This window comes from Papilio machaon, chromosome 10 (genome assembly GCF_912999745.1).
Source record: "Papilio machaon chromosome 10, ilPapMach1.1, whole genome shotgun sequence".
Lineage (NCBI taxonomy): Eukaryota > Metazoa > Arthropoda > Insecta > Lepidoptera > Papilionidae > Papilio > Papilio machaon.
Genome location: NC_059995.1, coordinates 4,726,168 through 4,752,963, shown reverse-complemented (window position 1 = coordinate 4,752,963; position 26,796 = coordinate 4,726,168). Strand labels below are relative to the sequence as shown.

The following is a 26,796-nucleotide window of genomic DNA, read 5'->3' as shown; positions in this document are numbered from 1 at the left end:
CATAAAGCACAGTCGTGGCGAGTTAACAACAGTCGCACGCGCCCGGTACATAAGGTTGACAAGATTAAATATAATTTTAAAAATTCGTCACCTTCGAAAATACTAATTTTGTAATTTATTTTAAACATTGATAAGATAGTCAAATGTGAAACACCTTATTTTCTTTATCAATTAGGTATTAATAAGTGGTTTTATCAATTTTCTTCATTCGTTAAATAACTACAGTCATGTTTACATTAATACTATCGTTTACGGTGTCAGCATTTGTAGTTATAGTTTTTAAATATTTAAATGCCACACGAAAGCCGCCCATTTTAGGTATTTACCAGCAAAGGAATAAAGGTTATTTCATTAAATTTATTTTTATGTACATCTTACTCACTGTAAAAAGGGTACGTATGAACATTTTAATTATTTGTGTAACATCAACATCAGCTAAAATAAATATAAATCTTTGGCGGTAAAACATACTTGTTTTACTGTAAGAATTCTTATTTTTTTTTATAATTATTAATTTCTTACACGAGTCCATTTAATAGGCTTAATTCGTGAATACTTATCTTAATCCTATTGGTTAATAACAGTAAAACTGTTGCAGCTGATTAACGAAGGCAAGCGTCTGTGGGCCGTGGAAGTGGGCCAGAGTTCCGACGGAACCGAGCATGTACATAAATATGATTTGAATTTAGAACAAAAGTATATATTCGGTGACCATCCAAAGGTATTTTTTTTTTTTAGTTTACTACAATACCAAGTAATTAAACCATTAGTTCTAAGAAGATACGTGATTAAATTTTAGGCAGTAGATGCTGTTTACTTCAATGGTTTGTCAAAGGAGGGAAACGCGGTCGTATGCGGGCTGGCTCGTAGACCCAACCATTATTGCGACGCTTTTTTATACCTGAAGGTTTGTACTGCCTATAATTTTCGGGAAAGGTAAATTATCAGAGCCTTGCAATCTTTTCCACAGCACCGTATTGACATTGTCTTGTTTCCAGTGCGATGGTGAAGATCTTCTTCTGTCTCCGAACCTGCCGGACACGCACCTGGAGCAAACCGTATCAGAACAGGGAGAGTACAGCGTGCAAGGAATCAAGATTACCAAATTCATGCCAATGCGCACATGGAAACTGGCTTATAACGGCGAAATGAAGTACTATATTAACTATCCTCTACAAGAAGAATTTTATACACCTTCTTTCAGTTCTCTTCTAGAAGACACCAACAATTTTGATCAACTTGTAGATTCATTCCTTTCATATTTTCAGATCGAAGTCCAACCCGGATAAGCTGTTGAAGGTGGAAGTATCACTGACATGGAGCGCAGCATGGGCGCCGTTTAATTACGATGTGCATATGTCCCCTTCCAGCATGGCTAGCGACTTGGCGAAAGAACCCTGGTCCCGCGAATACTTCACACTGTTAGAGAAGTTAGTGTCTATCGTGCCACTGCATTCAAATTATGTATTTAATACTAGTTACTATGAATGATGTGAGGTTTTCGTATCTACGACTATTTAATTCTACCAAATAAATTGTTACAGACTGCATCAAACACATTATGAACAAATGGGTTATATTAGAGGTATCGCTGTTATCGATGGCAAAAAACATTCACTGGATATGCCGTGTTTGAGAGACCGTAGTTTTGGTAAATCATACAGCATATTAGTATAATTTTACATTAAACAAATTTCACAATAGTTTTACTTTCTAGAAAAGAATATTTTAAAAACAAATTTATTCTTAAAATTATAGTGGTTATTATATTTTTTAATTTTATTTTAGGACCGTTACGTGAATGGCGTAACTTCCACCGCTACGTGTATCACTTCATGTTCCTTGAGAACGGCGATTGCATGGCGGTGGGCAGCGTGTCCGAGCCTACTGTCTTATCTCAGTAGGTTACATTACTTACTGCCGCACTAGTGTAGTCTTTGTATGAGAACTTTACACTATGTGCCGCTACAGTGGCACCGCTAGTGACCAATTAACTGATCTGATTGCGACAGTTTGACCTTGATATTGCTGTTGTCAAAAATAATAGTTTTATTTTTACTTCATTTGTATTTAAAATCGACTATAAAATTATTTCACTGGTTACAGTTTGACCATTGGGTATTTATGCAAGAAAGCAGATCAATCAGTGTTGCCAGTTGACTCCTGCGATTTTCATATGTATCAGCACGCCGAAAATGAAATACTGCCCATAGACTACGGATTTGTTTTTAAAAGTGGTAAGAAATGTTTTAAATTGCAGTTAACGATTACTTACTTTTGCTGTATTTGTTTTTTTTTTTTAATAAATGTCAGATTATATTTTAATGATTACTAATTCTCAGGTGGCAAGTCGTATGCTGTCAAAGTTAAAGTGAACAATGAAGATATATTTTATATTGGTAAAGATAGAGTTGCCAAATTCTATGAGAGATGGTGCTCTGTCGAAGTTAACGGAGTACAGGGGTGGGCCTGCGTTGAGTGGCACTATAATAATGTGCGGAACTGCCACAAAAAGTAAATAAATTCGTTAGAAAAAATTAAACATGAAATAGTTTTTTTTTAAAATGTAAAATACCAAATTTTAGATCACCATATTAACTGGATAATTAATAAATACATTTAACTCAAAGTTAATTAAATAAAACAGTTTAATAAGTTAATTAACTACAAATGCTAGCAGTATGATATTTTTTATTGATTATGTAAATTCATTTGTATTTTTAAACGGACGATATATGTAGAGTAGAGATATGCGATCGTAACAAAATTAATTTCCCTTTTTCTTAAGAAATAATTAACAAGGTCATAGACGTGCCATAAAATCATTTTGACATTTTATTATGGGGCTTAGTTATTATTGGGATCATTCTGTATCGTAAGACTTAGGTTCGCTCGTGCATAATTACCTGCTTTACACTTTTTTTTTCGTAAAGCATAATGAATTTTGCTATCATTTATATGCCCAAAATATTGTGTCGCATGCCATTGGTTCGTCATCTCTGATATATGGGTTAATTAATATCAACAGTTAGAGGAAAGTTTTGTATATTTATTGTAACATGTTACAATATTATACAAGACATGGACTAGTTTATGTATCGTGAAAATTTACGTTATAATACTGATTGATAAATGTAATGAAAACATGTAAATAAAAATACACAATATAATCATGTGGCACCTTCGAAACATTAGACTTTTAAAAACAAAGAATATGTTTCAATACAAGTGTTATGGCGGTGTAATTCCATGATAAATTTTAACACTTTTCACTATTTTTTTACACTTATATTTTATAATTTATGAAATAAAAATACATAAGTGTCTTTTTCAAAATGAATTACATTACATAAAAATATATATAACACATCACACTAGACTACAACAAATACTGATTTAATATAAAGAACACAGAGATAATAAAATCTGACACCACAAATACACATGTAAATGAAATACATAATATATTATATAGTATATCATATTAATAAAGAATCGATTATTATAGTGGATCAAAATACATACATAATACTGTTGCGAAGTACATAATATACAAAACATTTTTCGTTATCTGTTTTTATTTTCAGATCGTTTAATTATTTTTAGTTTTAGTCTCTCTTTCTTTCTATGAAAACATTTCAGTTTCATTTTTACAGTTAAATTATGAATTCCGGTTTAAGAAAGTTAGGTACAATTTGCGATACATTTTGTATGTATAAGCACGTGAATCATGTTTTTTATATTATCAATATATTTATACTAATCTAATCAATAATTCTGGACAACACAAGTACATTTAAATCTCAAAAATAGTTTATGAATTCTAAGCGAGAAATGTTTTTTTTAATATTATTAAAATGACAACAATCTATAATTATATAATAATAAACGACAAACCTGGCTTGTCCCCAAACAAACCAATACACGCAAATTAAAGTCCATATTCATTAGGTTTGTAGACCACATTTTCGGAAAAGCGATGACTTCCGTCCGTACAATAAACCGGAAGGAATATGGAGAGCAAAACAGATTTCTCATAACAAATAAAATTAAGTTTTATACTATTGAAACAAGGTTTAATTTTAATTTATTTTGCAACTCTATTCTTATCGAGAGCAAGCGTAAAATAGACGTGAAAAGTAAAATTAAACGTTGTTTCAATTAAAGCTCAATTTTATTTGCGATAAGAATCTGCTCTGCTCTCAGCCCTGGTCTGTGTGAATGGACCCTAAGTCTTATTGCTGGAGAGAACCATTCATGCGTTTAACATATAAATTATGAAAAAAAATTCAATTTCTAAAAATGGATACGTATTATGTACAATTATATATTAAGGAAGACACAAGTTAATTATACTTGTAAATTTAATAGAGTTGCTGTTTTCTTTGTATAAAATTTTATGAGTTGTGAGCATTTACTTTTATGATGGCAACATTATATTAGTAGCGATGGTTTAGAAAAGTATTTTATCTATATTTAGTATTAATTTATCTACTTTTCACCAATTCCAAATTTAATAATATTTAAGTGTCTCTCGTATCCATTACACCTAATTGAAAATTTTTCATTATATTAGATTTATTATTGACTTGATATTTTTATTAGAACTTTAATATACATTTATCATAAGAATGGGAAAATTATAAAGTAACAGTAATTTTTTAGAGTAGCTAAAATTCTCATACTTTTTAGTATAAAAAGAAACTATAATTAATATAATTTTGAAATGAATTCAAATATTAATTTGATTGATTGTAGTCACATAAACTTTATAAAGAGCTGTTGCTCGCAAATTCATCAGCGTGGTATTATAAAATAGCCTTACTTACTCCTGTATACATCATACCTTCCACTAGAACTCCCGTCAAAATCGGTCCAACCGTTTCATAGATAGATAGATATTGTTTTTTCACTCCTATATTTATATTGTATAAATTAAAATCATTTGCATTTTGACTCTATTATATTTGTTAAATTTAGGGGAACAAAATATACAAGACTTATTTACATTTTATATTATACAGAAATTCTATTGATATTTTAACTTACAAAGGTTGGTAATATGTATAGTGCTACAATGTTATCTGGCCTGGTGATACGAGACGCTGCTACCATTGTCAACTCTGTCAGAAAATGTGCAAAACCTACATAAACATAGAAAACGATAAAAAATTAAAAAAACATGACAAGACGATTCGATAAAGTTCTTGTTACACTTCTTGATATTGGAGGTGCTAATAAGCCATTTTGATTTAGTGTTAATTATACTCACCGGATCAGATAACTTTGTCCGTCTATAAATAGCATAAATATATAGCTTTGATTTAGTACATATTAGCTTCATTATAATATAGTTACTGCTGTATATTTATTTGTTTTACATATAATTAAGCGCATAAAATTATAAATACACCTCCATAAGTTAAAACATCTTTGATAAGCGTCACATGAACAATTAAATTTACAATTCCTCGTAACCTTTTAACATATAGTTATTTAGAAATGGTATTTCAAATTAAACTCATTTAAAATAATATAACGCGGTAACAAATCGGTAAATAACTTACACATTTTGCTACTCATATTAACATATATAAAAGTATATATGTTATGGAATGAACATCAGACTAGAATCATACAAATCACAGCACCTACATTGTTTCGGGAACATTCACAATATTCCCCAAAGACGGTAAATTTAAGGCAGGATATTAAGTACTGTCTGACTACTGAGTGTTTGACTAGTTTACAAAAACACATTATACGTCATATATGATAAACTTTTTCATATTCACTCACCTACTATAGCTTTCAGATAAGAATGTGCACGTCAAAAATATCAGGATCTGTCAAAAATCGGTAGTGTGAAATCGAGTATTTTTTCAACAAAAAAAATTTGTGTAATTTTTATGAACATGCTATTTATTTTTAATATTGGCTGTAAAGACTACCTATTTTATTCAGATATGGGTCCATGCACATTCTTGTATGAAACTTGCCGTACACGAAAAACAATTCAAAGAAATAGTTAAAGAGAACAAAGGAATTCATATAGTTTTCAATAAGAAAATACCTAAAACACATACTAAGTACATAAAACTACAAATACATGAAAGCACAAAATAAAACGTTCCTTATTTATTTATTTTTTGAACTTTTAGTTATAAACAAAGAGTATTTACATGAACTTTTGTCAAAACATAAAGAAAAAGTATTTCTACTTTATTTATTTTTTTCCATTTTATTCTCATTTTCTCCCCTCTGATACAGAAATAAAACGCAATTACATAAAAACATTATGTAAAAAAACGAATTTAAACAAAATAGTAAGCAATTTCAACTACTGTATTAAAACAATGTAAATCTTTTAAATATCTATTGCACACAATTTATTTAAACATTAACAATTAAATATACTAATACAGTCAAAATCTGTTATAACGACATCGAAGGGACTACTCATATTGAGTCGTAAAAACCGATAGTTGTAACAACCGGTGACAGGTATTAATAGGAAAGATATGTAATAACATTCAGCCAGGACCTTTGATTTTGGTCAATTTAACCGGTATGTTGTTGTAACGATGTCGCTATAAACGGTTTTGACTGTAATACTACACAATAATTAAATATTACATAAAGATGAAGAAATTAATATTTTAAGTTTTTATTACAATTACAAACTAAGACTTTTGGAATACCTTGACTAGAGATGTCTTTTGCAACAGCACAAACTATAAGTTGTACTAAACGGAATAATAAAAAATCTAACTTATTCCATGTTATTGTAAATGAAATGTATTAAAATTAATTTACGCTTTAAAAATATAACATTAACAAAAAATTATATTCAATATAAAATAAACATCCATGGGATATATCGAAAGGTTTGCCAGCCCTGGTTATAATATACATACACAAGAAGCGTAGATGTGTGCATAAATATAATGCACACATTGATCCGAGCGCTCTCATTGGCTGTCACACACTCACGTGCACTTATAATGCATGTTGCAAACACAAATATAAGTATGGCTTCTTTCCTAAATATGTTACAAAAATGAGGTTCACATTTTCAAATTAATACTGATCGAGTAATTTTTATAACACAAGTACAAATTCACCGCTATGGTAAGATTAAAAAAAAAGCTTAATTTTGATTCTATATGACAATAACTTAATGTCCCATCATTAAAATTTACATAAACAAAATAATTATATTTATAAATTTCTATTAACAAATTTATCTTGTCATCATAGTGGCAATTTGTACCAATTCACATACATTTAACTTGTTTCCAACAAGATTAATATCTGAAATATTCGTATTTGGACGACTAGTTTAAAGTAACAGTGGCTATTGTATAGCACATACCGCGGAGGTGCCTGGAGCGTGGTCGAGCAGCGCACGTCGCCGCTTTATGCCTTCCAAGTACACCTCTCTGTTGAACAGACCTGCTGCTAAAGGCACTCTGGAAATGAACAAGTCTTGCTAAGTCTGATTTAATAACAAAAATCTCTTATACTGTATTTACAGAATTTTAAAGTGTTGAAAATGCCAATTCAAATACTTAATTTGATAAATTTTCACTATGATAAAGTAATTAATCTCAATAAAAATGAAAAATACTACTTTATCTTCATAGCAGGCATATATGTTTTTTTCACTGGACGTTAGTGGAAACTGTGTTTACAATAATGTGGTCAGTGAACTTACACGTCTGTACCGGGTCGCAGCGGGGCGGAGAAGAGCGCCCACACTGGCTTGTGGTCGCTGGTGCACACCGACTGCGCGGAGTTGTACGCCAGGCAGCGCAGCCCCGCCCCCGACACCGCACCGCCGCCCCCACCCCCACCCCCACCCCTACCAGCGGTCGCAGTGCTGATGCGACGCAGACCTGCTGACGTCAACCTGTCACTGTATTTTACCAAAAGCGACTCTATGCTGATCCACTCTTGCTTTTAAAACCGCCGTAATTACGCAAATATTTTTGTCGGGCGAGAGTTACAGTTGGTATAAAATTCGATGCGGTTTAAGTCTGTAGTTGACATTTTATATTTATTTATGTTTTCATTTTCTGAAAAAAAAAAAAAAAAAGATTTTTAACTGAAATGAAAATAAACTTATGATACCGGAGAACGCCGAGGACGTGTTGGAGGCGTTGTACGCGGTATGCGCACGCGTCTTGTACAGTATGCGGTCAGTGTAGGCGGGCGCGCGCTGCTTGCTCGACGTGTCGAACTGCTGGCTGCCAGGGTCGTACTGTCGAATAGTGAACACAAGTTATAAAGTTCATAATAATATTTATAATTATAAAAGCACAAAAGAAATTATTCAATATATAGATGACTTCCTCACACAATTTGTACAAATCAAAAAACTGATCCGATCTAATCAAAGCATTGAAAAGTCAATTATTAAGGAAAGGCATAGGCAACAACAATTACGACCCTTAAAGGCAATTCAAAATATAAATTATCAGGCTCATTCCTTCCACAAAATAAAATCTTCACTAACTTTGTATGTTGGTGGAAACGTTATCGGCGCCTCCCGGAAATCCCGGAAGGCGGCGCCGTCCTCCAGCACCGCGGTCAGCTGGTCGGCGTGCAGCAGTCCGTGCGGCAAGTACGCCGGCAGGGGAAACTGTAAAAGACACCAACAGTATAAATACATAAAGGTCGTGGGTTCGAATCCAGCCATGCGACTAATATCATGCACCACCTTCAAGCTTATTTGGAATGTTAATAAGAAATGTGAGTAAATTCTTTTCAATAATCACCTCAGTTTGCTCAATCCAACGCAGCACAGCAGCGCGGGGCTCTCCCAATCGGAAATTGAGGTCACCGCACCAAAACACATAGTCGAAATTATTTGTTACATCTGAAAGAATTAGTAATTGATTTAAAAAACAGTAAGTAATCTCGACCCTATCTTGGGTAGATAAATTTAATTTCAAATAACAATTTCTTTTCAAAAAAACCTTTATAAAAATATTGTCTGGTCAATTACTACAAGGATAACTTGCTTCAGTTAAGTGCTGAACTAAGATAGCATAGAATCCTACACAGATAAACACAAGGGCTTCCCCAGCCTATGATCTAAGCTAGATCTAGAAATTAGGTAGTAGACACCGACAAGTAGTTTTTGAGTTACCAATCTATAGTTCATGTAATTTGTATATTTTTTCGATTCTCTAAAGGTTGGCCCCTTGTCGATGTCCGATTGCCTAACGACGCCCATGGATAAATATAAGAGAACTCATACTAACCTTTACTCCTATGCTTGCATGGTAAGTTTTTAGGTAAATCAATAGATCTGATAATTCTTTTGATATCAGATACTCTTTCTTTAACTTTTTCCTGGTGTGCCGTGAGGTGTGCCGTTACAAATAGGAAAGTGGAACCAAACAACGCGAAGGATATCGCCACAGCGCCCTTCGTACGGAATGCGGTGCCGGGCCGCACTGACAAACTAGCGTCTTCAGGCAGAGAACAATACCAAATCAAATCTCTCCTTATAAATATTGTTAGAAGGATTGTTCCTGAAAAACAATTTTTAATAAACCATTTTGAATTATGATTTCAATTGAATCTTGATATTTTTTTTTTACTTGCAAATGTTATGTTTCACTTATTATCAAGAACTTTAATGTAATTAAAATAGTCTGAGCCATATGTCATTAGCATTAAATATTGTAAAGTTAACATTATACTCATATAAGTTTTATACCTAAATAATAAGAATGGAGTAATAAATGTGATGGCCCCAAAACTTCTTGTATTGTTATTTCCCACTCAGTTCGTTCTGAATAAGATTCTTGTGTACCAATAGCAAAGATGTCTGGTACATGTTTCACTTGATTGGGAAATATAAAATCTGCCAACTCCCTGTAATAAATGATTCTTTTTATAGTTAAATTAATTGCATGGAAAGTATTTTAAATAAAATATCTGACGGCAAAATGAAGATGTAAAGTAAAAGAATTAATACTAGTCAAATATTAAGTATGCTGTTCTTGTGAAAATATGTACCTTGGTGGTGCCTGTCCATTCATGTTCCATGTTCCAACAAAAATTTTAACTTCTCTATCAGGAAAGACATGTTCCAACTCTGCGGCCCCCAGCAAGGAATGTGATGCCAACCTCCCATACAAATAGTTTCTATAACATTTAGACAATCATGCATGTTTCGCACAATTAGTATATTTGATTTAAAGCAGTATGTTAATTCAGCAACAATCAGCTACTTGGCATAGTATAAGGCAATATGAGTTATGTCATTTTTTTTTCTCAGATAACATTAATTTTTATACCACATAGTAAACTGGAATAGTGGATACAACGAGAATTTTTATTATTTTATAAGAATAATTTGGAACTTAAAAGTAAAGTCCGAGGTAGCAATAACATAAATAAATATAATTTAGTAACCTTTCCCTAGCCTCCTGAGTAGGAATGAGCCGCAGCACTTGTGCTGCGAGCAGTGAGTTGCGAGCCAAGCTGTCAGTGCTGCCAGCACGAGAAGCAGACCGAGTGATGGTTGATTTAGTCCTAAATGTAACATGTACAACATAAAAATCACCAAACATAATTTTTCTTGCAACAAATGGAAAGGCAACTTACCTTTTTTTACGATCCAAAGAACTGCTTCTATCACTCTCTGGAGATGAGGAACGATATAGAGGCTTAGTGTTACTGGATATCAAGTGGTCAGCAGACAAACGCTTAACAAATAATTTGCTTTTCGGTTTGATGCCTTCTAGTGAACTTGTATGTTCAAAACAATTATCGTCACCATTGCTATTAGGAAAATTGACAGTAGCTTTCGGAATTTCATCAGATTTCGATTGGGCACCAGATATTGTTTGATCGCTAAAACTGTTACTAGAATTATTCAAAGGACTAGGTGGCTTAGAATTTGATCCATTCTTAGAACTAGGCCCTTCCGCCAAGCTTCTGGGCCGTGATTTTCTGAAGAAAGTTTTACAACATTTAGGATTGTTTTCATCATCGATGCTACAGTTGTCAGTACTTTGGTTTATACTGCTTGTATTTAGTTCTACACCTAAATTGGTTCGGTTTGTCTTATCTGTGTTCAGGTCATTACACTGTGCATTCTGCGCTAGGAAAGGATCTGCAGGGGACATTGGACGAGACGTAGATTGACTAAGTTCGTCATTGGAATCAGTATCAACATAGCAGCCAACTCTTGGAGATTTCTTAACAAATAAGCGTTTACGCAAAGATAATTTTTGTTTGGTCCTGGTAGGAGAAGTTGTCATGTTTGGTTTGAAACCAATAACACTGGTAATTTAAGTTACAATTACATTTTTTACTAATAATAGATAACTTAACCTATAACTAAAATTACTTTTCAATATGACATTTTACGAATAGGAAATGTCAAAGTTTTTTAGTGATACGTTCACTATATTTTTACGTGAAACTTTCAGAAACATTATTAATTTTTAAAATAATAAAACCATGTTAACTAAAACACTTCTAGCTCTACTGAAATTAAACTTATGACAAACATATATTTGTCATGCACCATTGATGTTACCATGACAACTTTTGAACACCACACAAGATATCGGCTAAGCGATATAATAGGTTGGCAACTAAGTGATTGCGGATTTTTTATAAAAAATCAAAGACAATTTTTTCATGGAACTAAATAACTTTATTCTGTAATGTATTACCCATTTTCATCAATGACCTTTTGACATCTTTCAGGCAGCATCATAATCCCACGTTCATAAAACTTCTGGTTTTTATTAGCAAAAAACTGAATCAGGTACTATTTGACTTCATCATCATTATTGAAATTTTAACCATTCCAGGAGTTTTGTAAAGATCGAAACAAAAAGTAATCCGATGGTGCAAGGTCAGGACTATATGGTGGATGTGGCAAAACATCCCAACCAAGCTCCAATAATTTTTGCCGAGTAACCAAATATGTGTGTGGCCTTGCATTGTCATAATGGAGTACAACACATTTTCGATTTGCCAAGACGGGCCGCTTTTCTTCAACTGCATTGTTTAATTTCGTTAGTTGTTCAATGTAGAGGTACCCATGTATCGAGTTTTTGAACATAGCCAAGTTGTTTTAAGTGATTTTCAATGCATGTATGTGATACATGATGCTTCTCTGCAATCTCACGTGTTGTACTGTGACGATCCGAATCGATTATTGCTTTGATTAGGGCGTCATCAACTTCAACTGGACGATCAGTGCGTTTATCATCTTTGAGTGAAAAATCACCAGAACGAAATTTGGCAAGTCAATTTTGACACTGCCGTTCTTTTAAGGCTTCGTCACCATAAACAGCACATAACTTTTTGTGAGCTTGCAATTCGTTTTTCCCCTTGCGGAAATAAAAAAGCAAAATATGACTAAATGTTCCTGTTGATTTTCCATTTTTCAATGAAGACCAAGCGAAAACTACGCAACCGATCAAAAAACTTTTTTTACTGATTGAGAGCTGAATTGCCAACTATTATATAACAAATTTTTTTTTACATTTGTACTACGTCTACAAACCTAAAAATTCAACTTAAGCCATGTATGAGTGAAATCCGCAATTACTTAGTTGCCAACCCAATACAAGCAATTCGGGTTCAGGATTTAAGTTAAACTCGTATCATTGTTAGCAATATGAAATATGAAAAACATACAATAGCACTTGATCCTAGACATCATGCCTGAATTGGGGTAGGCTGGCGCTGCTCCATGGCAGGATCCTGGGATAGGATCCAGACATCAACTATAAACTAGTTTTATAATTTTCCTTTAACATATTTTATAAAAATGCATTGAAAGACTAATAATAATTTATTTCAGGCATTTATTAAATACACAGACAATGTCATTATCAGTAAGAAAAAATTATTTTGTAAAATTATTCCTTTCCCAGTACCTGGTACGAGTAGATTTACTCCACTATATTCTGGTGTCGGAGACAGACTGCCACCGACGACTGACTGGATTCCGTTGCCTAAAATATAAAACTTGAAGTTTAACACACACAGACACGTCCAACCGTGCTTCTTAACTTCTTATATTGTTACTCTCAAGCTGATGAAACTAGTATCGACTATCGTATTAAGTATCGATGGATAGTTAAAGAAATAGACATCGTTTGAATATTAACGACTAATATTAAAAAACAGCTCCCAGACACTTACCAATATTACAAAGATCATTGGTGCAGGCGCGATAGTACGTTTTAAACGTTGGATCAACAACTTCATGATTTAGAAAATCTGGTGATTCTTCACAACCCCGTGTAAAACTTGCGACAACTCCGATTGGGTCCTGTAAAAGTTGCTGCTAATAATCTGCGTACTGATTTATTGGATTACCAAGATTAGATATTTATGCTGCTTGATACATTTAACGTTTGGTTTTTATAATGCCGTATTGAAATATTTTGGTTAAACCAATAGATAGTTCTTATACTCACTATGAATTCTTGACGCATTATTGTGCAATATGTAAAGCGGCAGTCAACAGAGGGCGTGGAGTTTGTTATCGTCAGACAGGACTGATCCGAGTCCACCGAAGAAAAACTGCATGCGTAACATCGTAATTGAGCTAGAAAAAATATTTATGTAAATATACCAACATAAAGAAGTATATAGATCGCAATTTCATGAGCGTAATTGACCAAAGTCGACGTTCAAAACTTTCAAAGAGTTTTAAGTCATACAACTTTATATACTCATATTAAGAATTAGAACAAGACGGAGACTTATATATTCATGAAAACTGCTGTAAAAATTCCTTAAAATCTTTAACTTACCGGTCGTAGTACCAAAAACACAAAATAAAAGAAACAAACTGATGTTGTAAATCATTTTCTTTGGATTGTTTATAGTTGACACAAAGTATTTTTGCTAACAAGAAATCTGACCAATCAATTCTTATATTACTCATTACATACTTATCTTATCAGCGTTCTTTCATTTGTTGTGTTTATTATCATTAGATATATAAATTCAATTGATCTTTGTCCGATAGAGCCTCGAGGTCCTTATATATCTATTTTAAATAGTTTAAAAGTCTTCTTTTAAGACTTAAATATTCCTTAACTGGACCGGGCTTCCCCCTCGTGGTAAATTGTCCCAGCACATATTTAAAAATGTATGATTTTTTTACGTGGTACAATTACCCTTTCCGGTGATTACAAAAGAACGCATTGAGCTCTAAATGGGAGTTATAAAGCATCAAGGTAAACACGATAAACATATTTAAAACATTTGTTGCAGTATGAAAACTGTAGTTTAACACAACTAAAACAATTTTCTTAGCAACTATTTTTTATTCAATTAATAAGGAGTTATTAATAAAATTAAGCCTAACGGTAACTTACAACCAATAATGAAGCAAAACATTTTTTATGGCAAGTTATTATTGCCATCTCAAAGAATGGTTTTACAATTTAAATTAATTTTAATTGATAGGTGATGTTTAAGGTTTACTTCAACAGGGCATTGCTCAAATTAACATTACAATGAAAGCGAAAAGTCAGTGGGTGAAACGAGTAACTAATTGTTTAATTTATTGTTACTAGGGCAGAATTTTGTGTGCTATTCTATTTTCTATTTATCTTAATAGCCTTATTTCGTTTTCGGTGCACTAATATTTCGATAATCAAAATAACAATGGCTAATAACATTCCATAGACGAGTGTGAGCACGGCCGGGTAGAAGTCGACCATGTTGACAGACCCAAAGTTTCCGCCTTTTACGTTACACGTGGGCTTCGTGGAATAAAGTTGTTTATTAACGCGCAGGTTGAGTCCATGTTCCTGACTTCTGAGCGATCTGCAAAAGCATGGTTACAATTTTATTTACTCCTCAAAAAATGAGCAATTTAGCGCGTATATAATATGTAATTCAGTTCGTGTGTACGTAAGTTCCATTCTGACGGCCTAGAGCCTAAACGCTTGAACTAATTTTGCCGAGTAAGAACACGTTTGACACTCCGAGGAAGAATACGAATCTTCCTCGGAGTGTCACAGGTTTATTGGTCTTTTGTAATATTGTATTTTAAGTGTTTTTGTATGGGTTCTAGCCTTGTAAGTTCCAGATTAACTTTTATTAATGAATTCTTACCCAATTTTAAGAATTTGTTTGTAAGGTGAATCTTTGCGACAAGTTTGCCAAGGCTTATTATTTGAGAAATAGGATATTTCTTGAAGACCACATTTCTCATGTTCATAAAAATATTGGTCCACTAATCTATAACCGGTGCCGGTGTTCATATTAAAAGCAAAAGGCTCCTAAAACAAGTAAACAAGGAGGTAATTTAAACTTTTACTGCTCATTTAAATAAGACCGAAAAATATTCATTAAATTCATTTTCACATAAATATTAATAATTTTTGTTAACAGTAAAATTTTCGTGATATAATAAATGTCAACCTTCTGAAGTTTGCGAACGCCGTCCTCTAATTTCATGAAGTTAGGCTTTGATCCACGAGGAGCTATCTTGTTTTGGTAAATCGCTTTTTTTACCGGCTCTGTGGCTGCCTGAAAAATTTTGACATGTACTTTGTTAAGTATGTGACAGTACTGCTTACATGATCGCCCTGGGGCGAACTAAATTTAGAAGCTATTCTAGATTCTTGGTTGGGCCCATCACCCATACGTTTGAATGCTGGTTATATACTTTGGTTTTTCTTCGAATGCAGTATTTCATCTTCCTTCATTTAATATTTCTAATTCCTGAATACTTTATTAAAACTGTTAAATGTATACCGGGAAGTAGTGTCTATTGTACGGCGTGTCTTCTGCGCCTAATTCCAATCTTGAATCGAGGAGATCCGACAGGGTCCGGATAGCGCTCGAACTGGACTGCAGTAGTGCGACGATGCTTGCCGAATAGGATGTATACAGAAACACGAACGCCAAGAATAGAATGAAAATAACGCTGCGGCCCAAAGCGCCTGTACAAATATATACGGCAAAAATACACGATAAATATTCGTGTTTTGTCGAAAGTGTAGTAGAGCAAATAAAGGTATTAAAGACACTGTTTCAAAGTTAAGTAGCAACAGGTTAGCACATGATCAGTGCCGACAACACATAGGCGGAAAAGGGAAATGATGAATGATGACATATATAAACAAAAATATAAACAAAAAACAGCGTGAACATCAGGGCCCAAAGCGTTTGTACCAAACTGTACACGACAGACATACTTAGGCAGTAAATGGCAAACGCGACGTGCATTTCAATAGCTGACCTTTGAGTTCCGTTGAACTTCCTTGCTGCGATATTGCGCTCATCACCAATATCGCGATGTCGCTTATGTTCGGCTTTAATACTGAATTGTCCAACTAAAAAACAAAAGTAATTCCGATATTCGATACACTTTTTCATTAGCTATTTAAGTTACCAAAATAGTACCTACTTATGTTTTGTAATCTAAATATTATTGACATACTATGTCATGAAAAAATTACCATATCTTCGTTTTGAGCTTTGATACTCTCCCATCTTGCATTGATGAATAAAATGAATATTAAAATAAATACAAGCGCAATGATGCAGCACCAGACTATTGGCTTGAATGGAAGCAGGAACAGATTGTGCTGGTAGGAGAGAGCCGGCTCGCGGAATACAAACTTTACGGACAACGAACCAGGGTAGTTCATGTAGTTTAATACAGACAAACGTTCCCGCGTTATAAACATTAACGTGCCTGAAATATCATACATTCGATGTGAGATTAAAATCAATAGGTTATTTTAGCGCTCAAACTTAATCGCCTAAATGGAAACTAATACAATTAAAGAATAATATGTCATTTTAAAAAAATATGTAGAAACTAAATTTTATATTTGATACAGTAATGTTTAATAATCAATAACAGTAGAGTACAGAGATAAAGTATGGAAATTTCCAATAAAAAATTGCATATTCAAACAGTTTCTAAAGGTCGTCTTGTAAAACCATCTATTTGTATGGATTGTTGTTTTCCGTTTAGATGGTGTGACAGCTTAGGCTCCAACTGGTGTAGTTAGGTTAGACTAGGTTACACGACGTCACACGTCACAAAAATTGTAACATTTCACAGACCTCCCAGCTCTGCTTCGCCCCGCGCCATCTGTCCCACCATACCGTTAAATGTGCCGTTAGCTAAATAGCCCCATGTATCCGCGTACATAATCACTTTAGTTGCATTTATAAAATCATAAACTGGCAGATACTGAAGAAAGCTTGATTTGGTCAAAGTATCTCTCTGTATATTCCTGTAAATGACAAAATAAATTTTAATTGGTAGTTACTAGTTACTTATCTATCTTTAAAGTCTGGTTTACGTGACGTCACTTTTCAGAAACTTGCCTCATATTAAACAATTCTGATTTGGTTCTGTTATCAGTTATTACTGTGGAAATAGTGATAGGTTCACCGAGCAAGTCTTTACGCCTAATCGCCATGGACATTTGCATCTCCTTTGATTTAACAAGACCGCGTGTTTCATCCCAGCTGCCAAAGTATTCTATAATCCATTCTTTGTTTTTCGGTCCAATTTTATATGCTAAAATAATTAACAAGCAGTATAGAATAAAGATTCTATTTTTTTGCATAAAACAAACAGAAGATAACAATAAAAGTGTACTTTAAAACATTGCAAAAACTACTCGTATTCATATATTTTATGCTTTTAAGAGATCTACATAAAAACAAATTAACTATTACAAAATGACTACAAAAACAAACCATAAGGAAATTTCCAAGAATAATCTACTTTAAGGTAAAATAGTAGGGGAAGAACCTCAAGTGAAGTTCGTTTACATTTATAAGTACCATAAGCAAATACTATTGTTAGTATGATCACTTATCTTGAAATTATAAAAACAAGAGTACCATTATTCATCTGTAGTTTTCTACCTTCTTTCTTTTGTCTATATTTTTTTTATCAAAATTTACCTAGATATTTAAAAATACAACTATTTTACTCACGCATATATAACTGAAAAATGTTTTCATTTTCGAGAGAAAATAATATATCAGAATCTATCTTTACGTCTAGTTGATCTAATTCTTCCGTTATATATTTTTTCAACTCAGTTGAATTACTAAAAATGAACCAACGATTTGGGCTCTTGAATTTCTTACATTTATTCGCCTGAAAATGAAATGAAAACCCAGTACCAGCTTTTGGACATTTATTGTCGTAATTATGTAAAAAAATTATATACTTACGTTTAATAAAATTTCATGAAAATGTAAACAGTTTGCATCGACTATAACAAGCAATTTTTCGCTATAATTTCTATCATCACAAATTTCGTTATCACGCATGAAACTTATTCTTCTTGCCGATTGTAACGCACTCAAATTTTTTATTAACTTTATTTTTGCAGCTAAATAACAAGAAAAAGATTATTAGTTCATTAAACTTGTAAAACTTTAATAGATACGTATTACGATAAAAGTTAAACTGACAGATTTTAGACAACTAAATTATTAATATATAAGAATTTTTACTTTTGAAGCTTTGAAATGAAATAATCCTTACACTTATTCCAGCAGATTTCAGCCACAATATCAGTTGGTTTTTCAAAAGAGTTAATTACATCTACAATCATTTTCATGTCATTTTCAATTGTAGTGGAAATATTCTTTACTTTTAGAAGCAAAATGATAATTATTATTTTTGTTAGCCAAGCCATAGTTAAGAAATAATGTACTTCGATGATCGTTAAATTAAATCAAATGTGACACAGTGTTTCAAACAGTGCTGATGCAAAATTCATTTCAAAATAATTGCTGGTTTCGTCTTACAATCATTTCCTATTCTATCGATAAAAGCCTGGGCGTTTCTGTTCCGACATAATTGTTCCCATTATCCTCTTGGTAATTAACGTCTCACGTGACTACGTAAACAATGGTTTGCAATATCGAACATGCTTTCGAAATAATTGCTTGTCAATGTTAAAGATGCTACTTACACGAATAAGTGATTATTGGAAGAGTTACATTAACTAATCTAAAAATTTAGTACTCAAATGTATAGATGTCTGAGGTTTAATATTATTAAGTAGTATAGTATAGTATTGTAATATTAAGTGTTTTAAGTAACTGTTATTTTTTGCGGGCTTGACACGACTCATTGGAAATAAAAATAAAACACTTTTAAATATTGTAAAGTGTTATAATTTACGGTATAACTAAAGTGTGATACCAAACTCTAATATAGTTATTGCAAAATGTTTCAAAAAAAGATACAAAATGTGCTGATATATAATAAATAAATACTTATTATACATTAGACTGATATTCTTCTGCTTCGAATACCTTTCAAAATATTAATTTTATAACGGTACAGGATTTCAACAAGAAGTATGAGGGTTGCTATGAGGATGCCATAGGACAGTACTAATATAGCCGGGTAGCAGTCCACCATGCTTACAGACACGAAGTTACCCTCACTTCCAGAACATGTAGGTCGACGTTCGTACAAACGACGATTTTCTCTATACTGCAACCCATGTTCTATTATACGTTTTGTACTGGAAAATATATATTCCAAATTTAAAATTGCTTGCTAAATAAACTACAATAGTTGTCATTATACAATCTACAAAAATCTATATATATAAAAGAAAGTCGTGTTAGTTACACTATTTATAACTCAAGAACGGCTGAATCGATTTGACTGAAAATTGATGGGCAGGTAGCTTAGAACCAGGAAACAGACATAGGATAATTTTTACCCCGTTTTCTATTTTTATTCCGCGCGGACGGAGTCGCGGGTAAAAGCTAGTATATAATATTATTGGGCAGGGAAAAAAGGGTATTATGTATGTTAATTTATTTTTATCTTGGAACGAGCAGTTGCCTCCAACTCCGCCATCACAGAATTTAAATAAATAGCCCAAGTTACTGTCGCATTCCAGTAAAAATCCCGTCGAAATCGGTCCAGCCGTTTTGGAGCTTACAAGTGGAATACCGGACGCATAGACAAAAAATTAAAATTAAAAATTGGTTTTTCGTTATAAGCAACGCAAATACATAATTTTCAAGAAATATATTTTTTTTTTCTTTGTATAGATTAGAAATATTGTTTCATCTACCTACCCTATTTTATACATTTCCAAATACGGAGTATTTTTACGAACAGCGATCCAAGGGTCTGCGACTTGTAGATATTGTATTTCGTAGAGACCGCACTTTTCCCCTTCCTCAAAATATTTTCCTACAAACTTGTATCCAACGCCGGTTTCCATATGGAAAGCAAAAAGACCCTAGACGTGTAAAATAAAATGTTTTAAGTACATTTACCATGAATAACTATTTAAAATAATCTTTTCGTTATTGTAACATATTTAATACCTGACGTATTTTCTGAACTCCATCTTCCATTGACAAAAATCGCGGTGGTACACCGGGAGGCGCAATCTTTGTATCGTATATAGCTTTCCTTATCGGTTCAGACATGGTCTGAAATTGGAAAAATTCTAAAAAATAAAACTAATATACTTGTATATGCACATAAACACCAACTCGCAGCACTATGCGTTATAACACTTGATACCTTTTCAAGGCAAATACATTTTCAAAATACTATAACATCAGATGCTTAAAAATTAGAAAAGCAGAAATCAGACAAAATTACATCTAACCGCAAAATAATGTCTGTTGAAAGGATTATCATGGACACCAAACTTCAGTCGGGATTGTAGCAAATCTTCCAGTGTTCTAATCCGTGATGAACTTGATTGTAAGAGGGCAACAATATTCGCAGAGAACGATGTGTGCAGAAACAAAACTGTCAAGAAGAGAACCAGAAGCACCACACGACCCAAACTACCTGCAAGAAATAGCTTCTTTTTAAATCATTTTTTGACAATCCATCCTCTCTAACAAAACTGGTAACTCATGCTCTTCATGATATTATCTACAAATTAAAGAATTATTTTATCTTACTTCAGAAGTAAATTGATCTAAGTAAATAATATGACTCCTGCAAATATTGAAGATATTAATTTGATACCTTTCAGTTCCACAGGGCTTCCCTGTTGACAAGTTGCTCCAAAAATTAATATGGCGATATCCGATGTATTTGCTCGTAATATTCCCGCCTCACTTATTCTCTAAAATTGATAATAAAGATATTTCGAATAACAGAAGTAGAAAGAGTTAAAAGGTTGAATTGTGTCTAAAGAAAAGTGAATAAAAATTATAATAGACACATACCGAATCAATATCATGATCATTTCTCTTCCATTCCCAAAATGTGACCCCAAATAATGCCAAGAATAGGAAAATGAGAACAGCGCCTATACTGTACCACACCGAGTGACGAAATGATAATAAAAATAAATTGTTTTCGTAAGAAAGCTTCGGTTGCCGGAACACAAACTTAGATCTTGACGGTACAGGACTTGAAATGAACTCTACAATAGGTAATCGAGCCAGCGTAAAGAACATTGGAGATCCTATAATATTAACAAACTATTAAGTGTATTTATCTTCCATCTGATTCTACCGTGTTTTATTCAAAGCACATTTTACCTCCGATTTCCACTTCGCCTCTGACGAGACAACCAGTCATACCATTCCACGTATTGTTATCTGGATAACCCCAGGTATCGACAAAAATAAACTTCGTACTAGCATTGAGGAAATCCAATAAATAATTTGTTGCAAGCACGTTTACTTTTGTTATGGTATCTATGTGATCATTACTAAAACGATATTCGTTATTTACTCGTACACAGTTAGGATAAAATAATCTAGCTATGGATTTTACTGCCGTGATACTTGTTATGACTCATATTGCTGTGTCTCGTAATGAAAAAGATTGTAAGAGATGACAATATGTGTTACAAGTGTCGCTGCTGTCGAAATCCGTAGTAAGGCTATAAGCAGAAGATACTTACACACCGTCACTGAGGTGATACAAGCTATCATTGTTAGTAATAACGTATGCAATTTTTATTTCATGTCTACTCAAATCAAGTCTTCGAATAGAGGTAGACTGAATCATATTGACTGATTTTCGTAACCTATCTTTTAAGTTCCAAACACCGTAGAGCTCGGATTTCCATTCGCTATCACCATCAACTTTGTAGACTAAAATATTACGAGTTTTTAATTATATAGTTAAAATTAAAGATTTGTTGTATTAATTAAAAAATATTTAATTGTATTTACTTACTGAAGTATAATTCGTAACAATCTTTCCGAATTTTTTTAATGTTCATCACTTCAATATCGGGATATATTTTTATTCTTTTAACAGCTTCAGGTATAAAGTTATTTTCTATATTAAGTCTATTATGATTGTCGAAGATAATCCATCGATAAGGTGATCGGAAATATTTTTCTTTTTCACACTGAATACAAAAATACAGTTATAAAACGCTAAAAATATTAAAAGATTAAACATTTTACATTACCTTTTCCAAAAATGTTGATACATTATGACATCCTAGATCAATTATAAATATTGTGTGTATCTCCATTATATGGATTGGAGGGATAGTATCCAAATCGTCATAAAAATGCATAAATATTTGTAAATCATAATTTTTAAGATATTTAAACAGTTTAGTTTTCCTATCTGCAACAGAAAGTAGATTTTTAATTCGTTAATAAAATCTTATACCGATATTTAACGCCATACATTTAAAGAGTTGTTTCTATTTCATAAGGCAGCGTTTTCCGAGCTAATCTAGGAACTTTTGAGAAAATTAAATTTTCAGCTTTAAAAGTAATATAACTTTATTGTACTAACAAGATGAACTGCATAGTACGGCTGTAACCGATTTAGGTTCATCCATCGCTTGAATTACATCACCAATAATGATTTCTTCAGTTTTCAAGGCATACACATTTAATAAAAAAGAACTTAATAATACCACAACTGTCTTCATGATCAACGGAGATTGATGTTCTTACATAGAATAATGTGGTATCGTCATGCTATGATATAAATTGTGCCCCTTTATTTGATCGCGAGTAAATTGTACACAAATTTCCGTTCAAATATTGCTTCAAGTAGTCTGTTAGAATTATGCATATCAAAATTGCGCGACAGCAAAATTTTTATTTCTATTCTACGTAGGAGTAGTAGGAGCTTCTGCTTTCGTTTCGTGACCATAAAATGATAGCTATAGATAATTTAATGCAACTATTTCACATAATTTTGTTTCATAGTTTGCTCTACATTGTATGAATCTTTAATTTATATAATTTATTACATTATAACAATCTGAATACTAGTTGAATAAATCTACTTACAACATGGATACAATTCTTACTGTTATTTTGTGATGGAATAAACATCGACAGAACTGAACATAGCAAAGTTCATTAGACCTTGTCAATATTTACCTACCCTACAACGTCACAAAGACATTATGACACGTTTTTTGGAATTAAAGTAAACATTTTACTAGTCATTAGTAACTTAAAGAAGCTTGGACATTATCGTTATGTTTAATTGCTTTTTGTTTATTATTTGTAGCATCGGATAAGTAATTTTCCATAATTAGTATAAACTATAGAGTTACTTACTGTACTGTATACACTAATTTGTGCCCTTATTTTATCAATGTGCATATAGTTAAAATAAATGTTGGACACAGGCAAGAATATCGTATCACAGTTGTTTTGTGTTCGTGGTTGAGTGTGCATGTCATTTGTAATATTAAAATAAATTAATTAATTACTCAAATAAAAAAAAACTCTTTTAAAAAAGTTAAGTATTAGAATGAAATTTTTGGACCATTTACTATTATCTATTCAATCTGTAAGTAAATCTAAAAGAAAATGTGACGACTCGTGTGAACATTCGCCCTTACTTCCTTCAAATAAGAAGCCATTATGTCAAAGAGGTGAGTCGCTGAGTAGTAACATATATTTTTTATCTATGACACAATTGTTGTAATGTTCAGGGCGCGAGTTCAAGTATAACGTTATGATTCATACGAGAAAAAATCTCAACAACGACTACAGTTTTGAGGACAGTTGGGGGTAAATAAATAATAATACTTTAAAAGAATCTCAAGACAAATAAAAAAACCTAAATAGCGGGTATCAAAGCAAGGAAGTAAGCAATAAAAAAATCTACTAGTCTTCTAGTTATTTAAAAAAAAAAAATAGGACCCATCTGCAAGCACTTCCTTTCGATTAAGGGAGAGGGAGAGAGAAGGGCGGAGATTCGCGGTAACACACATAAAAAAAAAAAAAATCAGTCGAATTGATAACCTCCTTCTTTTTGAAGTCGGCTAAAATAAGTTTCAAAGTACATTGTTTTGTCATACTAGTAATATAAATGCGAAAGTTTAGATGTATGGATGAATGTTTATTAGAACGTATCTCCGGAACGGCTCAACGGATCTTGATGAAATTTGACAAAGATGTAGAACATAGTCTGGAAGAACACATAGGCTACTTATAAAGTTTTTTTTTTAATTCTGCCCGCACGGAGACTTAGTTAACGTACGAATATTTTTTAGAATGGTACGGTAAAAGGAATCAAATGTTGTTAAGTAACCATTAGTAATCCACACAATAGATAGTATCGTAGCTACGTAGTGTAGCACCCCAGACAAACTTCCAAAACACGTCTTACAGTGACGATCACCAAACAATAGAGCCGTATTATACAATTCGTGACAGTTACTTGATAAGTGATACTCAATTACAAACGGTCGCATTCATTTTATCTACGTGGGAACGACTTTGATGTAAATATTTATTAATAACCAATACATAAACACAGATAAAGTACTTAATACTCGCGGTATTGGGTACACGTTAAATTTTCCATAGTCGTTGAATAAAACTTAATGTATTTTTTTCTCCGTTCCTTTAAAAAAACAACAACAGATGTATTATTTCTTTATCTAAGAATCGTATCCAATAATCGCATATAATAAGTCGTCTAAAATTGAAATGATGTACTCAGGTCCAGTGTGAAATGTTCAATGTTCAAAATGTTTTCAGTTTAATTTTTGTACAATATTTATTACTAGCTGTCGCCCGGAACTCCGTCCGCGCGGAAGTAAAAAACTTACTAAGTAGCCTATTCGTTCTTCCAAACTATGTTCCACATCTGTGTTTATTTCATCAAGATCCATTGAGCCGTTCTAAAGATACCTTCAAACAAACATCCATTCATCCATCCATGTAAAAATTCGCATTTATAATATTAGTAAGATATTTAATATTTTTAAATGTTATTTCAATAAAATAGACTGCGTATAATAAAAATAACATTAAAAAGTTTCTATTATGATTGAACAAAGATTTGAATCTTGTAAAAAAAATTCAATTTGTTCTCCACTTCACCGTGGCGAGGGACGATGATCTCGATTTAAATTTAGAATAAGGAAGCGATTTTTTGTATTGCATTCGGTATTTGCCAATCACTGGATTAATTACACAGAGATTGTTAAGTTATTAATTGAACTTCTAACTAGAACCCTAAAATCACGCGCTTTGGGGTTCCATTTACTGCATGATAAGCAACATTCACTTATTGTTCTCACGACACGATGGATTCATTTGGAATGTCACATTACACAAATATGAAGTGTAGAATGTAGAATAACTGTATTTCATACATTAAACATGTAATATAAAACCTATATGACTATAGGGTTAATTTACGTACTAAAGCTCAATGCTCAGCAGTTTTGTTTATAGAAATGCACTATTTTCTGCGAGACCTGCAAACCATTTAAATCGGTTCACTAGTTGTAAAGATTTGTACTCATAATAACAAATGTATATTCCTTATTCTAATTGTAGAAAATAAACATTAAAAAAATACGAGAATACGCCTGCGACATATATAAAGATAACGTAGCACATCCCCCTGTTTTATCATCATTGTACAATTTCCTCATTCCTTTATTTCGTTTTGAATGAAGGTCTATCAAAAAATAATTATTCTCTAAACGAATCCAATAACAAAGAGTTCATTATCGTTATGAGGTTCTGATTGTGGATTCAATTCGGATACCGCTGCTATGCGCTTTGCAACATTTATGTATCAGGACGTAGGTAATTCCGATTTCCTCTAAAGTTGCCAAGACATTTACGCCTTACCACAAACGATATCGAGTTAAGCGGCACGTTTTACTAATGTTATTTTGATCACTTTGTAATTAATTAATTATTGTATATTTTTTTTTTGTTTGACTGTAACAATAATCAATTTCGCTTGTAAGAAAATCGAATTGTGTAACTGCACACTACTGACAAAACTTTCGTGTTATTCATGTTTACATGCCAATCGATAGTAATCTTTGCTTCATAAAAACTTAAAGTCTTTTTGTCTTATGGCCCTAAAAATTTCGTTTATACCTTGGCTTTTTCCTTGAGGAATGTAAAAATATATATTTATCTTATTATTGGTCTCACTTTCTGGCCTTCCCCAGAGACTATTTCTTCAATTTATCCTCGTTATGCTTTGGATTTGCTCGGTGAAATTTTCATACTAGGTGGCGGGCTTCAATACTAAGATCCTATTCGAAAGCCTTTGTCTTGCTTGATATCTAATACATAGTTTACATTACACGATACTAGTCAGTAGAGCGTCGGTGGCTCAGGGGTTGAGCACTTGACTTGTAATCTGGGCGGTCGCCCTATGGCGACCTACCCTAACACTAGTTTAAAACATTTTTAAAAGGAAACATACTCTATGCAAAGTCGGTCACATTAGGATCTAATCTAACCAAATTAAATCTGACCCGAGTCTTGTGATGTTTAAATCATGTTTTAACACATTACCGGGAGTGGTGTTGTTAATATGTAGTCTCC

The 26,796-nt window shown here is 32.7% G+C and overlaps 5 protein-coding genes across 5 annotated transcripts; 1 reads left to right on the top strand and 4 right to left on the bottom strand.

The window, feature by feature from the left end:
- Positions 1 to 177: 177 nt before the first annotated feature.
- LOC106717981 lies at positions 178 to 2,539 on the top strand. Its single transcript, XM_045679847.1, has 9 exons — positions 178 to 392; positions 599 to 721; positions 800 to 907; positions 999 to 1,153; positions 1,269 to 1,430; positions 1,545 to 1,651; positions 1,789 to 1,900; positions 2,107 to 2,237; positions 2,343 to 2,539. Exons 1-9 carry the CDS (start codon positions 228 to 230, stop codon positions 2,516 to 2,518), a joined length of 1,239 nt encoding a protein of 412 aa, XP_045535803.1. The 5' UTR covers positions 178 to 227; the 3' UTR covers positions 2,519 to 2,539.
- Positions 2,540 to 7,254: 4,715 nt separating this feature from the next.
- Positions 7,255 to 11,371, bottom strand: LOC106717980 (inositol polyphosphate 5-phosphatase E). Its single transcript, XM_045679733.1, has 10 exons — positions 10,624 to 11,371; positions 10,432 to 10,551; positions 10,033 to 10,161; positions 9,731 to 9,888; positions 9,270 to 9,542; positions 8,781 to 8,881; positions 8,519 to 8,644; positions 8,134 to 8,263; positions 7,718 to 7,898; positions 7,255 to 7,472 (listed from the first exon to the last, which is right to left on the bottom strand). Exons 1-10 carry the CDS (start codon positions 11,280 to 11,282, stop codon positions 7,358 to 7,360), a joined length of 1,992 nt encoding a protein of 663 aa, XP_045535689.1. The 5' UTR covers positions 11,283 to 11,371; the 3' UTR covers positions 7,255 to 7,357.
- Positions 11,372 to 12,840: 1,469 nt separating this feature from the next.
- On the bottom strand, positions 12,841 to 13,929 carry LOC106717979. The gene is made up of 4 exons (XM_014511969.2): positions 13,806 to 13,929; positions 13,467 to 13,597; positions 13,189 to 13,318; positions 12,841 to 12,998 (listed from the first exon to the last, which is right to left on the bottom strand). Exons 1-4 carry the CDS (start codon positions 13,858 to 13,860, stop codon positions 12,841 to 12,843), a joined length of 474 nt encoding a protein of 157 aa, XP_014367455.2. The 5' UTR covers positions 13,861 to 13,929.
- Positions 13,930 to 14,490: 561 nt separating this feature from the next.
- On the bottom strand, positions 14,491 to 18,605 carry LOC106717978 (ionotropic receptor 75a-like). Its single transcript, XM_045679791.1, has 9 exons — positions 18,536 to 18,605; positions 17,356 to 17,551; positions 17,089 to 17,261; positions 16,473 to 16,711; positions 16,253 to 16,346; positions 15,766 to 15,953; positions 15,430 to 15,537; positions 15,121 to 15,287; positions 14,491 to 14,829 (listed from the first exon to the last, which is right to left on the bottom strand). The coding sequence occupies exons 1-9, from the start codon at positions 18,603 to 18,605 to the stop codon at positions 14,598 to 14,600; spliced, it is 1,467 nt and encodes a 488-aa protein (XP_045535747.1). The 3' UTR covers positions 14,491 to 14,597.
- A 654-nt stretch (positions 18,606 to 19,259) lies between these two features.
- LOC106717976 (ionotropic receptor 75a-like) lies at positions 19,260 to 21,494 on the bottom strand. Its single transcript, XM_045679884.1, has 6 exons — positions 21,217 to 21,494; positions 21,014 to 21,113; positions 20,643 to 20,830; positions 20,353 to 20,460; positions 20,098 to 20,264; positions 19,260 to 19,529 (listed from the first exon to the last, which is right to left on the bottom strand). The coding sequence occupies exons 1-6, from the start codon at positions 21,448 to 21,450 to the stop codon at positions 19,286 to 19,288; spliced, it is 1,041 nt and encodes a 346-aa protein (XP_045535840.1). The 5' UTR covers positions 21,451 to 21,494; the 3' UTR covers positions 19,260 to 19,285.
- Positions 21,495 to 26,796: the final 5,302 nt, after the last annotated feature.

Excerpts from the sequence above, each read along its gene's own strand:
- LOC106717981 (XM_045679847.1), top strand. The coding sequence starts at position 228 with ATGTTTACATTAATACTATCGTTTACGGTGTCAGCATTTGTAGTTATA. Across the intron at positions 1,901-2,106 it reads GAGCCTACTGTCTTATCTCA|TTTGACCATTGGGTATTTAT; the intron begins GTAGGTTACATT and ends CACTGGTTACAG. Across the intron at positions 2,238-2,342 it reads CGGATTTGTTTTTAAAAGTG|GTGGCAAGTCGTATGCTGTC; the intron begins GTAAGAAATGTT and ends ACTAATTCTCAG.
- LOC106717980 (XM_045679733.1), bottom strand. The coding sequence starts at position 11,282 with ATGACAACTTCTCCTACCAGGACCAAACAAAAATTATCTTTGCGTAAA. Across the intron at positions 10,162-10,431 it reads ACTCAGGAGGCTAGGGAAAG|AAACTATTTGTATGGGAGGT; the intron begins GTTACTAAATTA and ends TAAATGTTATAG. Across the intron at positions 8,264-8,518 it reads CGTTTCCACCAACATACAAA|TACGACCCTGGCAGCCAGCA; the intron begins GTTAGTGAAGAT and ends ACTATTCGACAG.
- LOC106717979 (XM_014511969.2), bottom strand. The coding sequence starts at position 13,860 with ATGATTTACAACATCAGTTTGTTTCTTTTATTTTGTGTTTTTGGTACT. Across the intron at positions 13,319-13,466 it reads TAATGCGTCAAGAATTCATA|GACCCAATCGGAGTTGTCGC; the intron begins GTGAGTATAAGA and ends CAACTTTTACAG. Across the intron at positions 12,999-13,188 it reads CAATGATCTTTGTAATATTG|GCAACGGAATCCAGTCAGTC; the intron begins GTAAGTGTCTGG and ends TTTATATTTTAG.
- LOC106717978 (XM_045679791.1), bottom strand. The coding sequence starts at position 18,605 with ATGATTGTAGATGTAATTAACTCTTTTGAAAAACCAACTGATATTGTG. Across the intron at positions 16,347-16,472 it reads AAGCTCAAAACGAAGATATG|TTGGACAATTCAGTATTAAA; the intron begins GTAATTTTTTCA and ends TTTGTTTTTTAG. Across the intron at positions 15,538-15,765 it reads ACAATAGACACTACTTCCCG|GCAGCCACAGAGCCGGTAAA; the intron begins GTATACATTTAA and ends AAAATTTTTCAG.
- LOC106717976 (XM_045679884.1), bottom strand. The coding sequence starts at position 21,450 with ATGTTCTTTACGCTGGCTCGATTACCTATTGTAGAGTTCATTTCAAGT. Across the intron at positions 20,831-21,013 it reads AAGCCCTGTGGAACTGAAAG|GTAGTTTGGGTCGTGTGGTG; the intron begins GTATCAAATTAA and ends TATTTCTTGCAG. Across the intron at positions 20,265-20,352 it reads GAGTTCAGAAAATACGTCAG|GGTCTTTTTGCTTTCCATAT; the intron begins GTATTAAATATG and ends TTACACGTCTAG.